Source organism: Fundulus heteroclitus, chromosome 20 (genome assembly GCF_011125445.2).
Source record: "Fundulus heteroclitus isolate FHET01 chromosome 20, MU-UCD_Fhet_4.1, whole genome shotgun sequence".
NCBI lineage: Eukaryota > Metazoa > Chordata > Actinopteri > Cyprinodontiformes > Fundulidae > Fundulus > Fundulus heteroclitus.
In genome coordinates, this window is record NC_046380.1 from 35,384,383 (window position 1) to 35,400,697 (window position 16,315).

Below are 16,315 nucleotides of genomic sequence, written 5' to 3' on the forward strand. Positions count from 1 at the left end.
AAAATTGGACAACATACACCATCTTCCTTCCACGACGCATGCATGTGTTGTAGCTTACGGTGTTCCCTTTAATAATAATAATAATAATAATATTACATTTTATTTCAAGCGCCTTTCAAAACACTCGAGGTCACTGTACATGTAAAAACAATGTACAGTGTACATTGTTTTATGTACACTGTACATTGTATAGTACAGTGTATACTTTAAGAAATACAACCAAAATATACTGAAGTTGGTGGTTGTGAAATCCTTTTGCAAGGCGCTGTGTGGGTAGCTGAACCGCTGTTTGTTCTTCCTTAGGGACCCAGTCTACCAGCGGCCTTTCCAACAATTACGTGACCGCCCTGGAGCTGCCCACAGACCAGTGTCCGAGACACTGGATCAAACGAGGGGTCGCCCTAATCTGTGCGCTGGATCACTGAACCCATGGGATGTTTTCTTCTTTGCATTCATCACCAGGAAACAGGCCACAGCGATGATAGCTGCAGACCGCAGAATACACCTCATCTCAGCCAGATTCTTCTATATAACTCAGCTTGTGTGATAAATTGTTCTTGTTCTGTTATTTGAATTGTTAACGTAGATCTTTTGAATGGGGGAAAAAAATATATATATATTTCATCTTTACTGTTGTTTGTGTTTTCTGTCTGGACTTTTGAATCCCCGCCCCCTTTCCGTCGCCACATGACGCAGAAAGCGCTCGATCGTGGATTTCCGTCCTGCGACTTTAAGACTGACTCGCAGGTCAGCGGAGAAGCGCGACTTGGCGTAGGGGAGGGTGGCGCTTAAACAAAAAGCGACAGCGGCTGACCGACCATGTGAACGCGAACCAGACCGACGGGAAACGGAGATCACCGAGGGTCAACAGATGATCGCTTTCATGCAGATCCGATAGGATTTTAATGTTGGGGTTTACCTGGGAAGTGTTCGCCTATAAGCCGTGAGGAGAGCGTTCCCGGTCGACAAAGCCTGTAGGAGAATTTTAAAAACAGGCGCGCAGTTGAAGAAGGGGAAACTATTAAAGAGCGCTTTAATTACGACTCAATCACACATGAGCTGCGTCTCATGAGAGAAGACAGCGCGGATCTCTGAGCTGCCTTCCCGGAGGATCTGTCGTCCAGGTTAAGCAAATGTGCGGTTAAGTGTTGCTGGTTCGGAACCTCGCAGCTTTACGCGATACGCGGCGTGGTGTCATCTGGTAACTTTGGTGGTATCGCCTACCCAGAGTCGCTCCCCGAGTCGGTGTGATCATGCTTCAGAATGGTAACGGGAAGGAAGAACCGCAGCAGCCAGCGAAGACCGATGGATCCGAACCAGAGCCCCCGGCTGTCAGCCCGGAGGAGCCGCAGACGCAGACGCAGCCTGCGCCCCCAGCCGATGACAGGAAGGGCACGGACACCGGCTCCACACACTTCCCCATGCCCGTCTATCCCAAACTGGAGATAAAGCGCAACGCAGTGACTGATGAGTACAAGATTTCCAGTCAGGTTCTGGGCTTGGGGATCAACGGCAAGGTTCTGGAGTGCTTTAACAAGAAGACTGGAGAGAAGTGCGCTCTGAAGGTACCGAAGTCACCAGACACCTATCATGTGGTTTATTATAGAAACTAGATAGGACAGCTTGTTAAATCCGATTAAACGTGTTATTGTACGATAAGGGCATTTTGGAAATTTGGTTGAGCAGATCTGAACCTTATTTATGAACCAAAAGTAACTTACTAAAACAAATCTAACCTGCACAATTGTTTGTCATCTAAACAGCAAATATAGCTAATATATATTTTTCAGTCATGAATAGCACTACTCTGCTTAATTAAGGCTCTATTACATCTAAAAGTATTACAACACGATTTCCTAAAGTGTCACACAAGTCTTTCAAATACTTATAGGTCTATCTAAGATATTTTATATTTGTATACCTTTCACATCTTCACACAAACCGTTACAGAAAGGCTTGGCATGCGTCTCTCAACTACTCCATGTCTAACAAATGAGAAACCTGTTGAAGGATGAAGAACTTTGATATGTAGTGGAGTTAGATTTTGACCACAGTCAGAAATACTCAAAGGAAAACAAGTAGCCCAGAACAACAATAAGCTATAAAAAGTATCCACAGCCCTAAAATTCTGTTACATTTGTTCACATTACAACCAAATAGCTTTACACAAAAATATCTGAAAAGTGTGGTGTGCTTTTGTAATTGTGGCCCCAGAATAAATTACAGCGCAACCGGCTGCCTTCAAAACGTTTAAGAAACAAGACACCGGTGGACTCTGCTAACCGGGTTGCAGTTAGCAGAGTCCACCGGTGTCTCATTTCTTAAACTCTTCTTATAAAAACAAATGTTAGGAGACCACAGAGGTCTGTGAAAGAACATAACGGATATTTGAGAAGTTTAAAGCAGGCTGAGGTTAGGAAACTCCACCCCAGGCTTGGAATGTCTCACAGATCCTTGTCCAGTCCATCATCTGAACATGGAAAGCGTATGGCACAAATGTAAACCAAGCTGAGCCGAAATATTTTGGTTCCTTGGACAAGACATTGGTTTGACCTGCATCCCCCATCAACTGAGATGTTAATAGACAACAGGTGTATGTAATAAAGGTATAATATCCTGCCGATCTATTTCAATGTAAACACTGCATGTCCTAGAGAAAACTTAAGTATCAATGGTTATACTCTGTATTCCTTGTATGAACTGCATCAAATATATCATACTGTACAACTTTTACAACAATAATAGACATGCGTAAGATAGCTTTTTATAAAATACAATGTTGCTATTCTTAAATTAAGTAAATTTAAAAAGGGTCAAATATGTGGCAAAACTAATTAGCTGTTTGGAAGCTAGTTTACGTTGTTTTCTGTTGGTATTGCGAGTTTAAAGGTTTAGCTATTTTAATGGTACACTAAAAATAGACTTTCACATCCTCGGTGTGGAAAAATGTGGTAAATATTTCCTGAGTGCATCTATCTAGGAGAGATGTAGATTAGATCTACTTGCTGAACAGCACAAGCAAAACATGCAGCTGCAGCAGACGAGACTGCTCGATGTGTTTAACTTAGGAATGTATCTAGTTCAGGTGATGGATTTATAATATGCACAAGGTTGCACAGCACTTATATAGTTGCACAGTAGCCACAGTAGCATTATTGAGCAACTTTCCTGTATTTTAAGTAAACTAGCCTAAGAAAATCTGACCCTCAGCAACAAAGGGGGAGATGTTCCTACCCAACAACGTTTAGATCAGATCCTCACCAGCAGTAAAGGTGTGATCCAATATTTTAATCTGCAGCTATTTTCTGGAGAGTATTTAAATGTGGGCAAAAGAATAGTGTTCTAAACTAGTTCATTCAAAGTTCTGTTACCCTAATAACGCTTAGATTGTGATAAATAAGCAAAGATCACAGATAAGCTGGAAGGTGAAAACCACAGAAAATGCTACCGCAATGTAGTGAAAGGGCTCTTTCTGAAGCTACGGATCAAATGGTAACTTTAGTTTGTAAAAACTCCAGCTAACGCTATTTAACCAAGGAAGGGTAGTGTTCACTGTCGGACACGCTCCAATATATAATTAAGATAGTCTGAAGAGAAAACCTAATACTGAATTCATTTAAACATTTCCTTTTGTTTCATCGGCCGATTGTGGCACATCGGTAGGAAGGCTCAGTTTTCAGCACGTGGACAGCGGTGGGAGTACCGTCAATAAACGACAAACAGGTCGGCAACTTAGGCAGCTGTCTGGTTGGACAAAGAGGGCTTTAATTATTTTTTGTATCAAATCTTTTTTTTTTTTTTTTTTAAGACTTCCAACTGCATGATGCTAATGTTGATGCTATGAAACACTTGCTGTCATTCCCTACCGCTGGTCATATTTTATGTTAACTCACAGCATTTCAACCTAGGAATCTCAAAGTTGGCTTAGCTTTGCAGGTTTCTGACAGGAATCTTTGTGAAAGCTGCTAGAGAAACAGCCTAGGGGCCCCATGGAAACTATGAATCTCCCAAAAAAAAGCCCATTACGAAAAATAGAAAGCCAGAAGTCATGTTTGCGCTTTACCAGAAACCGTGTATAGGACACAGTAAACATGCGGTTGAAAGTGCTCCTCAGATAAGACCTAGCTGGAACTATGTGGCCTACATTCAAGAAGATCAACACTGCACATCACCGTGAGGAAACTGTTCAGAGGTCATGTGAAGATGGATGAAGCTAAGTAAACCCGTTAGAGGCTGCAAAAGACTCAAGACTGGGGAGGAGATGCATCTTCCTGCAGGACAGAAACCCTAAACATGCAGTCTGAGCTACATGATTTAGACCAAAGCATGTCCATATGTTAGAGTGGCGCAGTCAAAGCCCAGACATAAATACAATTGATCATCTGTGGCAAGATGTGAGAAATGCTCTCCGTCCAATCAGGCTAGGTTCAGGCTATGCTGTAAAGAGGCATGGGGAAAAAAAACTCAGATGTGCAAAGGTAATACCCCAAAGACGCACAGAAGTTTATACAAAGTATTAACTCAAATGCATGCCGAATATTTCTGATCTTCATTTGGAAAACATTGAGAAGTAAGTGTGTAACATTTTTCTTCCAACTGACAGTCATCCACAACCTGATGTTCGTTGTTGTAACGCCACAAAGTATAAACAGTTCAAGATGTTTAACGAACTTTTCAAGGTGCTGTGGGTCTCTCGTGTTCACCTCTCATCTGTCGCCACAGCGTCGCAGGCTCAGAGATTTGCAGGCTCATGCTCACCCTGTCTGCATCCGAGTGACCAAAACCAGGCAGCAGGAATGTGACGCTACCAGAGTTGGGTAATGGAAACGCTTAGAAATTCAGAAAAAAGATGACATCAAATATAGCAGAGATTAATACACAACCAAAAGCTGACAAACTAAAGGCAAAGTAGAGTTAATATTGTGTTCAAGTTCAGAAAAAATTTACCCCCCCATTGGAACGGCCGCGGAGGAAAAGATGGAAATGCACGTTGCCTAAGACCTCGATGCTACAAGGTGAGAGATCTCCCACTGATACGGCGAGCGGTTCGCCAGAGACGTTATCAAGGTTAAATAGTGATGTGCAATTCTTTGAATTCCTCTCTCATCGTGTCACAGCCGCATGATTCACAGATTTTAGCTTTCGCCACTTAACCCCACGCCGGGTCAATTGTGACACAAAGGGTGGGAAAAACGCCACAAAACCGTCCAGTTCTCACAACTCGCACGCCCACGGAAAAACGAGGAGGAGAAAAACACTCCTCTAATGCACATCTCCCTCTGCCCTGTGTGGTTTGGCTTTGTCTGGGAGCCAGACGGTCCTCATATTTCATTGGCTCTGATGGATCACGTAGGCCCCCTTTCTGGTCAGACCTTTATTCGACCAGATCTCAGCCCCCCTAACAAACACACACACACGCACTCTTATCAGCTGTAATATTGAGGCAAGTCACTCTGAGCTGTGTCACATGTTTCATCGCGCTCATTGGTCAAATCTCTATCCTAGCACGCTCATATGTAGGGCTGGACGATAATACAGTAACATTATATATCAATCAATAGACGTATATCGATGATAGAAATACAATTGTCCTTCCTTTTGCATTCTAGTCATGTAGGGTAATACTACAGTCGCTACATCCTCTCATCCAATCACAAACGCAGACCCAAAAAACACTGTCACTAAGCTCCGCCCCCTTCGAAGAGTTCAGAGAGCACGTGTTCTTTTTTTCTTTTTTAAAAACTTGCCGTTTTGGTTAAAGTTGGTTGAATAAAGGGTTGGGTTTGAACTCAGTGTTTGTGGGTTGTTTCTCTAAAAAGTTGATAATTATCGATATCGATCCATTCGATTTAGATTGTATCAATATGATTTTTTTTCTATATCGTCCAGCCCTACTCATATGCACATTGGTCTGCACCCACCAACACCTAATGGAAGTCTTAAAAAAATACAAATAAAAAAAAAAAACGGATACATGCAAGATATTTGCAAGCTATGACAATGCAATGACTTCAGTTTTCCAAGAAAACCTGTCTTAAATGTTATTTTTACCTTCATGCAAATTGAATTGGGGTAGTAATGATCGAGGGTTGAATGTTGAGGGGATTTGAAGGAGCCGTCCTTCTGGGTTTTAAATTAAGAGTCGCTTTGAGCCCTAAATGTTATAGATGCATATTGGGTTTAATCTACTTTTCAGGCGAGCTGGCCAGGAGCCAACCCTTTCCATGTAATTCAGTTACCATCATCTTTTAACTCAGATTTGTCTCACTTAGAGACAAAACAAAGGGTTCCTTGAGCTGCTTGGATGGCCTTTTATGCACCACCATTACCGCCACATCGGTAGAAGCACAAATAGGCCTAAATTATTTGAGTTTTCAGCTTTCTATCATTAGGGAAAACATTCTTATAATGCATTGGGCTGTGTTTATGGCTGTGGTACAAATAATATACAAAAATACCTTGGATTTTATGTCTTGTATCCTCTCCCTTAACTGGTCCTGTCTAACAAGTTAACCAGTCTCCCAGGTTTAGGGATAAGTGTCATCGTGGCTGAATGCATCAGTGAACCATGACGGCTTACAGTGTTGATAGTATCCTAGAAAAAAAGAAAGTTGTTTAAGGTGAATCATTCCTGCCTTTAGCTGACGGAAAACACTGAGATGGGTGTTATTTACTAATGGCGCTGTTTAAACCGACTTTAGGAAAACACGTGTTGCTACAGTTTCAACTAAAAGTACCTTCTAGGATTGTCTCTACAAACTTTGCACATCTACAGACTGAACCGGTTGCCCTTTCTTCTTTGCAAAACTATCTCAACGTCAGTCGGACTGGATGGAAAGTGTCCTGTAAAGATCAATTTTTAAGTCTTTTTTCCGGATTCCCAACGCGATTAGGAGCTGGACTTTGACTAGGCCATTCTAAGACACGAGTGCGCTTTGATCAATACCATTTCATGTCAGGCGTTGTTGTCTTTTGGAAGGTGAACCTCCAACCCATACAGGGATAATCTGCAGCCTCTGACGGGTTTTCTTCCTGCATTGATGCCTCTGGGCATGGCTTGAGGCGAACAGTGAGCAGGACTCGTTCTCCTTCTTTCTACTATCTGTGGCTTTTGTCTTACACTCTTCCTTAAACGCCAGATTAGCAGATTGTGAAACGAAAAGTTGTCTTTTTGACCGATTCTTCCACATGATAGGCGGATTCCCCTTGTCCGACCTGTCAGTCAAGACTGACAGCCATACTTAGTTAGGTTTGCCGTTTTTAAATAATGTCTCGACCAGTGCTCCACATGATGTTCAGAGCGTTTACAACTTAACTCTGCTTTTAACATCTCCACAACTTTCTCCCTGAGCTGTCCGCTGTGTTCCTTTGTTGTCATGATGCTGTTTTCTTTGACTAATTATCTCCCACAAGAGATTAAAGGACTCTTGTTTACTAGTTATGTGATTTGTGAAGGCTTTATTTAGGGGGTTTAGAGTAAAAAGGGGGGGAATACAGACACACTTCAGGTCTGAGAATTCGAGAGAGGGATTTTGCAAACCATATATAATTTTCTTCCCACTACACAGTTACACACTTGTTTGTGTTGGTCCATCGCAAACATCACAAGAAGCTACCTGGAAGTTCTTGGCTGGTTGGGGAATGAAAACCTTTGGATACGGGCTGTACAAAACTTTGTGAATGGGTTGTCTTTTTCTTTTTTTTTTTTTTGCTGAATCAACCCTAGATTGGATGTTTTAAACCCGCGCCGGGTTACTTTGTTGTTCATTTTATGAGAGCTCCTTTATTGGTAAAAGGCTGTAAAGATAAACCACAGCTTTATGACGCCGGACACCAGAGTCTCTTTGAAACGCAGAGCAAACATCTCAGAGCGGAAGTGTGTGTATGCCTGTAATTAACGTTCTGCGGGACGTGCCGTGCGATTAGAATAAGGGAGTGATCCGTGTGAGTTGGGCCTCTCCCGACACCAACGGATGGCTTTAAGTGCCGGGGCATTTTTAATTGGTTTATGTGTCCACCTGGTCACTTAAGACCAAAGTCCATCACAAGACCAGCTGCCTCATTCTCAGTGTCCCTACCCCGCATCAACCCCCCTTTAGTGGTGTGTTTAATTCAGTTTTATCATCCCTCCCCCCATTCTCTTTTTATATCCAGGAAATTAAGGTAACCCTGCTTGCAAATTGCCTGCTCAGATAGAGGTCATAAAGGTATAAAAAGCACAATTAAAAACAAACCAGCCTACGGCTTAAATAAAACCTAGAGTGGGTGAAGCTAAAAAAAAAAAGGGACATTTAGAGTGTTAGGTCGGACGTTAGGTAAGTGGAAATCTTCAACTTCTTCTTTCAAGACTCTGCTCTGCCCCGCTCTGAACTCTTCACTTCCTCTTCTGCGTTAGCCAGCTGAAACATGGCGTTACGCGAGCAGGCTGGTGTTTGTGACATTTTGGAGTTTCCAGGAAGCCTCGTTTTACAGTTGCCTGCTGAATGTGAAAGTCCTAAAACTGTCGTTTCAGATGCAGAGTTCTTTTTTTTTTTGTTTTTGTTTCTTTCTTTAGGGGGAGAGGCATTTTGCTGCTTTCATAGCGATAGGGAAGTGAAGACGCGACAGAGAATACAGAACAAAGAACCATCCGGAGACACGCAGTAACGAGATAACTGTGGCAGGGACTCACTGCTGGCAGGGTCTGCGGCTCATGTGCTCCGGGGTCACCTCAACATTTTGACGCGCTCTAAGTCAGCTGTAACGCAGCGCAGATTTATGGTGTGTGTCTGCCATGTGCGGCTGAGTCAAGCTGTTGAGTGCGTTATGAACTCCAGTTTACTTGGCCCCGCGCGTCCCTCCGTCACTGCTGCGTCCAAAAATACACTCTGACTGTATGCGAGTGTCAAAAGTCAAACACCTGCTGCGTGCATCTATATGTGTGCTTAACTGAGAGCGATCACGTCCTGCACCAGCATATGGCCAACACGTCCCACCATCTGAGCAGCTACCCTCAGCTCACAGGAAGTACAGTAGTGTGCAGCGTTCAAAAAGAAAAATGAATAAATAGTTGCAAAAGCCCTTATTTTCTAGGCTGCCTTCTTATGTATTTCTTTTGCAGCTGACATTAGGCAACATATTGAGACATTTGATTGCACTACCACTCCCCTTCACCCCCGCCCACACACACACACACACTTTAATAAAAAAAATTTTTTCAGATGCATGCATGTTAGCAAAAACACTAGATTAACATTAATCTAAAAGAAAATATAAAGGTAAGACGAAACACACACACAGCAAGCTGACCTCACGCTAGCAGCGAGAGTTGACTGTTCACCTGTATCACTATTTTAGGAAGTCCTGGTTTAAAACCACAAACGGTCTTGGACCGTTTCTGTGTTTTTAGTTGGGTCTTTAGGACCTTGGGTTTTTAGCTGTTTTTATATGTACAACCTTGGAAACTATTTATTCAGCCATTTTCCTTATAAATTCCCATTCAAAACACACAACTGAAAAAGAAATGGTGTAAAGAAGATTACAAATTTCACTGCATTGGAAGCAAATCAGACATGGAAAGTTATTTAGTTCTGCTAAAAATTTAAGTTACAGTTGCAAGAGTCTGTAATTGAGACCTATAACGTCACAAGAACGAGAGGTAATAATATTAATCAACGCGCAGTTAGGAGTTTTTTCAGTTGTGTTTTGAATGGGAATTTATAAGGAAAATATTTATTTTATTATTTTTTCCTTTAAAGGTAGAGTCAGCGATTTTTCCTGAAGTTTCCTCTAGTCCCTTTTTGAATAACTGCGCATGCGCAAGACCGTCTTACCTGCTCTTCTGCTCCTCAGGGGGATCGCATGAAACGAGAATCTCTGGTCTTATTTCTTTCTATTAAGGCCTTCCTGTTTTTCTCATAAAAAAGTTTTTTCTCATAATGCGTGGCTTGCTCTTTGCATCTCTCAGCCATATTCAAAGTATACGACGAGAGCAGCGGAGCTACAATGAATGGCTAACACCAAAGCTAACCGCTATGCTAACTGGATACATAAACCCAAGGAGTGAGCATGCGCAGCCAGCAAGCGGAAACTAATGAGGAACGAGCACGCACACTTTCATTACGTGATCGCGTCAGAATGATTGGCATATGGGACAACCAGTAGATAAGGTGATACCCCCAGAACTTAAGGGACAGAGGGGGGTGAGAGCAGGACCAAAACTGACCAATCCCTGCCATTCGGACCGAACGGCAGGGATTGGCCAGGGTTTTTTTCAGGCCTTCAGCTTTCATAGAGATCAAATTTTTTAACCTCCTCTTTCTGAATACATAATGTATTTACTACTGTCAGGATGGAAGGATGATTTTACCAAGTATACCAAAAAAGTATTTTTAGATTAGATTGAACTTTATTGTCATTACACAGGTACAGGTACAAGGCAACAAAATGCAGTTTAGGTCTAACCAGAAGTGCAATAGCAGCAAGTGCAGGATAAACAATGGTTCCATAAGTACAGGACATGGGTTATTACTGAATACATACAGAGATGGATACTATTATAAACAGAATTTTACTGATAGATTTGTCCTATGAATATAATATATAGATAACTAGTATTGTGAACTAAATTTACAGCTGGATATGTACCGAATATAATATACAGGTGGATATTACTATAAATATATAGTTTTTACAGATATGTGCAATAGCATAATATACAGATGGTTGTTATTATAACAGAGTTTACTATAGCTTTCTATAGCTATAGTAAACTCTGTTATAATAATAAATTTCTATAGCTTTAAGGAAGAGCTCGGAGACCTAGCAAACCAGGATCCTGGCAATACATTTAAAAGCACTATAGGGTGAGCCAGAAATAGTGACAGCTAATTTTGACCAAAAAGGCTAAATATAAAAAACTACTACATTCTTAGCAGCTTTTAAATAATTAGAATTAGGGGTTGTAATTTCTGCTCTGATTCATAAAAGCAATGTTACTCTGGTCTGTCTACGGAGCTCTCCTTTCTCACAACCTGTGATACAGAGTAGTTTTTAATTGGGGAGCCACATAGCAGCTGAGAGATTAACTGCACTAGTCACTAGTCAAAATTGCAATGATGCCCTCTGTGACGCCACAAAAATCGAATCCATTAAGTCCACAGTTAAGTCACATCCTTTGGCACTAAAATGTCACTGCAAGCTAATCCTTGCCTATAATAATATACAATTCTTGGGAACATGGTGTGGTGAAGTTAAACCAAATCCATTTTGATATCTGGACCCACAGAAATAAGCAATCAAACAGATAAAAAAAAATCTTTGTTTCAGTTTTTTTAGTTACATTTGTATTACATTTTTTTATAGGGACATCTGCTTTAACCATCTTTATACTTATATGCACCCACTTTTCAAATGCAATAATGACATAACTAAACCACTGTCTATTCCATGTCTGCTGACCTTACAGATTCTCTACGACAGTCCCAAGGCAAGACGAGAGGTGGAGTTACACTGGCGAGTCTCAGGAGGGCCGTACATCGTTCGCATCCTGAGCCTGTATGAGAACATGCACCACGGCAAGAAGTGCCTGCTCATCATCATGGAGTGGTAGGACCACTACATAGTTTACTAGACACTTAGGTCACGTTTGAACTCACACAGCAACAGCTCTAATATTTGTAAAAGATAAATAAATAAAGATTCAACAGTTAGGTTTTTTTAAAATGCTACAACTTTGTGAAGAGGTATTTCCCCCATTATAGACTCTGCGTTTGCAATTTTGTCACACTTTGTTTCAGATAAACAAATTTTAACCTGGAGAAACACAATATCCACTTTTCAAATGATTATTTAATTTATAAAGGTCAAAAACCTGTCAAAACTGTCTTGGCTCTTTGTGAGAAATAAAAAGTGGAGATAATGTTATATCAGAATGGTAATATCTACTAAAAGGTTGTTGTTTGATTTCTGTTTGTCAGTGCTCTGAGGATAAGGATTTTATAATAATGTTTTGGATTTATACAAATATAGAAAGATGGGACCAGTTTTGTAATCCCAGCAAACCTTGGGTGGAACATATTGTAACTAATTTAAGGGTTAAAAAGGGAACAGAGTTCAACAACACGTCATGTTCATGTTTCTGACAGTAGTACAGTCCCAGGCTGCTGCTCTTATAATTTTACACTGAGTTTATGTACAGGTCCTGTTTTAACAGCAAGGCAAAAGTTCAAGTGATTATCTTTCCACATGTAAGCACTATTACCTTTGATTCAGTCAGGGCATTTTCTCAGAGATAAGACTTTATTTAGTGCTTCAGGAATGTTCTCTTATCATCACATAGATGACATAAGGACAGTTTTGTGTGTGGAAGCTGTGTGAAAGGATACGCTCTTTATCTATGAGTTTGGTACTCATCCCAGCTACAGGCACAGGGAAAGTGAAGAAGCTGGCTGATGGTGAGACTTGGAAGGGATTCCAGCTGGGATTTAAAATTCAAATCAAAATTAATGTAACATTGACCTCAAAGAAATGACTGTACGGCATTTTTTGTCTCTGCTTTCACACACACGTCACCTTAAACTCTGGACTATCGTTGATTGTAAGCGGAAAAACAATATTGCACAGAAAAGAGGCGAGCTCATGAGATCATGAGAGACATCGGCACATCACTCTAAGGAAATGACAGTTTCTGTTCTAGGGAATTTTACACAGTGGCTGATTATTATCACATTTATTTACACTGCAGATCAAGATAGTGGAGTCACTGGCTTTTTGTGAAAAAGTTGAAGAGTCTGTTTAATGCTGTTACAGGATTGATTTAAATGTGCATGGGTGAACGCTTATCAGAGCGAATACTATTTACACTGTCACTTCTTGGCCTTTAACCCCTGACTAACACCCTCTGGCTCTAACAGGATCATCTCTGTTTAGATATGGCCTCTAGTCAAAAATACAGGTTTACCTGTATGTTCAAGAGCAAACTAAACGTTTAAGATGCTTATTACTATTTATGTTAGCCATAAAGCAGTGTGGAAAACTGTTAAGGAAAGGAACCTCTGCATTCTAAAAAGTATGGAAGAAGTCCAAACTTCATAATCTAGTAAATCCATTTGTGGGTATGCATACAAGCTTCTGATTCTTGGTTATTTTATCCATGAGCTTAGGGGTGGACAAAATTCAGCATCAATATATATCGCAATATAACTTTATTCAATAACAGTGATATGACGTTTCTGATGTTTCAGTATACATTACACTCTATGATTACAGCATTTGTCACTGACTGATGGCCTGGATTTTATGTTATATTTCTTTAAAGCAAAAATTTCAAAAATGTTATGTTAGAGGAGTTTTATAAACATGGTAAAATAGTTGTCATAAGTTTGTACAGGCATCTGTTATGGGCATTCCTGGCAGTCTTTCTGAGGCTTTTATTTTGTTTATATCGATATCGCAATTATATCATATCGACCAAAATTAAGAAATATATTGGGATGTATGTTTTAGCCATATCGTCCAACCCTGCATGTGCTGTAAATTCAGGATATCAATTTGTCTTTAGCGGATTAGTCTCCAGTTTCTTTAAAGATTTGGCCAGCAGATTTTAGCTGATTCAGATTAGCTATTAACTTTCCTGTTGAGAGCAGTCAATAATTGTTTATATTAGAATAAGAGACAATGCTCACTGTTGAACAAGGTTTTACTAATCTTTAAACAAAGAGACTAAATGATCACAGAGTTGGCAATTTAGACAGTTTTTAGCATCTTATTTTATTGAATAGTGCAAGCTAGCATTAGTAAAACAGCAAACTCTATTTGTGTACCTAAAGAATGTAGGTCCTTACCTTAACTTCATGGCATATAGACGTGGAAAGCGGAAAACTTCCCTGTTCTTTTTTTTCCTGCCTTCCTGTTATCACTGTTATGTCTTGCTCTCTCTATGCCTAGATGAACAGCAGACACGTCTTTACATGCTGAATAAAACAAACAAGGTTGCCATTGTGCCTAAGTCTGGTGCATTCCCTGAATAGAAAAGAATATATATTTTGGTGTTTCTGGTCACCTGTCAGCAGTCAAGCTAAAAATGGTCTGATTGCTGTCAAACTTCCAATTTGTCTATAGCCATTCTGTCTCTGAGCCACCGCCATTTCAGTAAAACATATCAGCATTTAAAGAGGCAGTGTGTAAGATTTACTCCCATGTAGCGGTGCGCTAAATAAATTACAAACGGCCAAGAAGCACATCTCTTTTGCCTCGTTGTCAATAACTACTACCGAAGCTGCGGCGTGTCATAATTGTGACCATGTACGGTCAAAATATGGCTGAAAGAAGTGTACGGTCTCCTGCTGGTATGACTTCTGTGAAGAATAACAGCTCATCCAGTGTTGGCTAACAAACAAACTAGCCGAATGGACGGACTAGTTACTGGACCACATGACAAAATAAACTTCACTGTTATGTTGAATTAACTTACCTGTCCAGCAGAGAGCCTGCAACCTCCGCATCCGTTTTGAAGCCCTGCTCCCTCATGAATTCCTTACACTCCACCTGATAAAAGCTATCCTGATATAGACTCTCGTTTTCTCACGGTTATTACTTTTTTTTTTTTTCCTTTCTTGGTTACTTTTCTTGATTATTTACTCTGTCATCTTTCCTTGTTTTATACTCCTCTACCGACAACACGTGTTCGTACACAAGTAAAACACGTGAGGCTAGCAAGTGTGTCCCCTTTCGGCTACTTTATTCAAAAATGGCGACGCAACATGGAGTCTTCCACTGGGTGCACAGACACCTGCGTATTCATGAGCTACTCATTCTAAGCCATGAGAATGTTTTCATTTTTGATGTGATTGTTATTAGACATTTGGCAGAATGTGCATTTATGAAAGCAATACTTGATTTTTTGCTCATTAAAAGCCAAATTAGTTACACGCTGTCCCTTTAAACAGCAACAGCTTTACCATTAGATTGTGTCCTTCCCAATTGATCTTTTTTTGCTCACTGTGATAGACAGGTTACTCGTTTCGATAGCCGCTGAGTAGCGAGGCAGTTATATTTGGCATAATACGTCGCTTGTTGATGGCGATTTGACGTAAACATTTTAAAGCAGGTGGCGTGACAGCGATGTAGCGTATCGCCACTGGGTTTTGGAACATCGACTACTCTAGACTATGAACCGGGTTTCATAGCAGCAGCTAACGGCAGAGTCCCTGCTGCTTCCTCATATGATCCGGGGTTCAAGGGAGGACGGCAGTGCGGTCTACTGCAGATAGTGGACCAAACACATTCACAGTCACATTTCTCCTTCACCTATCTGCTCATCTGTGAACCACAAAAAGTACACCCTTACTTAATGCATGCGCATCCATTTGAGCGATGAGAACTGATGTGTTTTGCTCAAAACAGAAGAGAGTTTCAGGTATCAGTCACTGATTGGGTACGAACCTCGAACTGAACTTTAATATGTTTTAATGTTTCCAGATGTTGTTTTAAATCTGACAAATTTGCCCTGGATGAATTAATACTTTGTAATGTCAGCTTTCACTGCAATTACAGCTGCTAGCCCTTTAGGGTATGTGTTCGCTAGACTTATTTTTGCCTTATTTTTCTTTACTAAACTGTTTAAGTTCAGTCATATTGGAGAGAATGTACCTGGGCATAATAATTTTTAAAGTATTTCACAGATTATTGATTTGATTTAGGTCTGGCCTTAACTCGGCCATTCTAACACATGGATGTGCTTTGATCTAAATCATTTTAATGTAGCTCTGGCTGTATGTTTAGTTTCAAACCCTTTGCAGCCTCTAACAGGTTTTCTTTCATTCCGTCTTCCCATCAACTCTAGCAGGAACAGGCAAGCTGCTCAAAGTCCTGCATTCTCATCCCTGCAGCATAATGCTGCTACCACCATGTTAAACAGTGCAGATTTAATACTGTAAATCCCAATGATGTACTACTTTGTGTCGGTCGGCCACTTGGAAATCCCAGTAAAATACTAATATCATTTTAGAGAACACACATTTTTGCCTTGTTGATACCTGACACAGCAAAACAACTGCTGCTAATATATTTGAGAAATGTGAAGGCCACGGACATCACCCTATCACAGAGTAATGCTCTTTATCCCAGAGTATGAGAGCAAATCATTTTTTTTTTTACCATTCTCCTGGAAATCCAGAGGATACCAGACCCTGCTTGAATGGTTTTCGGAATATGGCGAAAAGCTCAAAACTGTATACAGTGCAACACCAAAGTCCTACTTTTCCTTAAGAAAGCAGAGGTGCCTTCTCACAAACATTGACTGGAGAGGTTTAAGTTCATACTGAAGACTTTCACA

The 16,315-nt window shown here is 40.7% G+C and overlaps 2 protein-coding genes across 14 annotated transcripts in view; both read left to right on the top strand.

Moving 5' to 3' along the window:
* Positions 1 to 630, top strand: part of dnah1 (dynein, axonemal, heavy chain 1) — a 52,904-nt gene extending 52,274 nt beyond the window's left edge. For all 11 annotated transcript variants that reach the window (XM_036124622.1, XM_036124627.1, XM_036124623.1 and 8 more), the window contains one exon: positions 304 to 630. In XM_036124622.1, the coding sequence (XP_035980515.1) occupies positions 304 to 425 (122 nt within the window). In that variant the 3' untranslated portion in view covers positions 426 to 630. The remainder of the gene's footprint in view (positions 1 to 303) is intronic.
* Positions 631 to 740: 110 nt separating this feature from the next.
* The window catches only part of mapkapk3 (MAPK activated protein kinase 3), a 30,251-nt gene continuing 14,676 nt past the window's right edge, over positions 741 to 16,315 (top strand). The window contains exons 1-3 of one of the 3 annotated variants that reach the window (XM_012862222.3): positions 742 to 1,135; positions 1,229 to 1,565; positions 11,447 to 11,586. In XM_012862222.3, coding sequence (XP_012717676.2) covers positions 1,254 to 1,565; positions 11,447 to 11,586 — 452 coding nt within the window. In that variant the 5' untranslated portion in view covers positions 742 to 1,135; positions 1,229 to 1,253. Of the gene's footprint in view, positions 1,566 to 11,446; positions 11,587 to 16,315 lie in introns of all 3 variants that reach the window. The other 2 variants (XM_021316217.2, XM_036124633.1) reach the window with 2 other exon arrangements.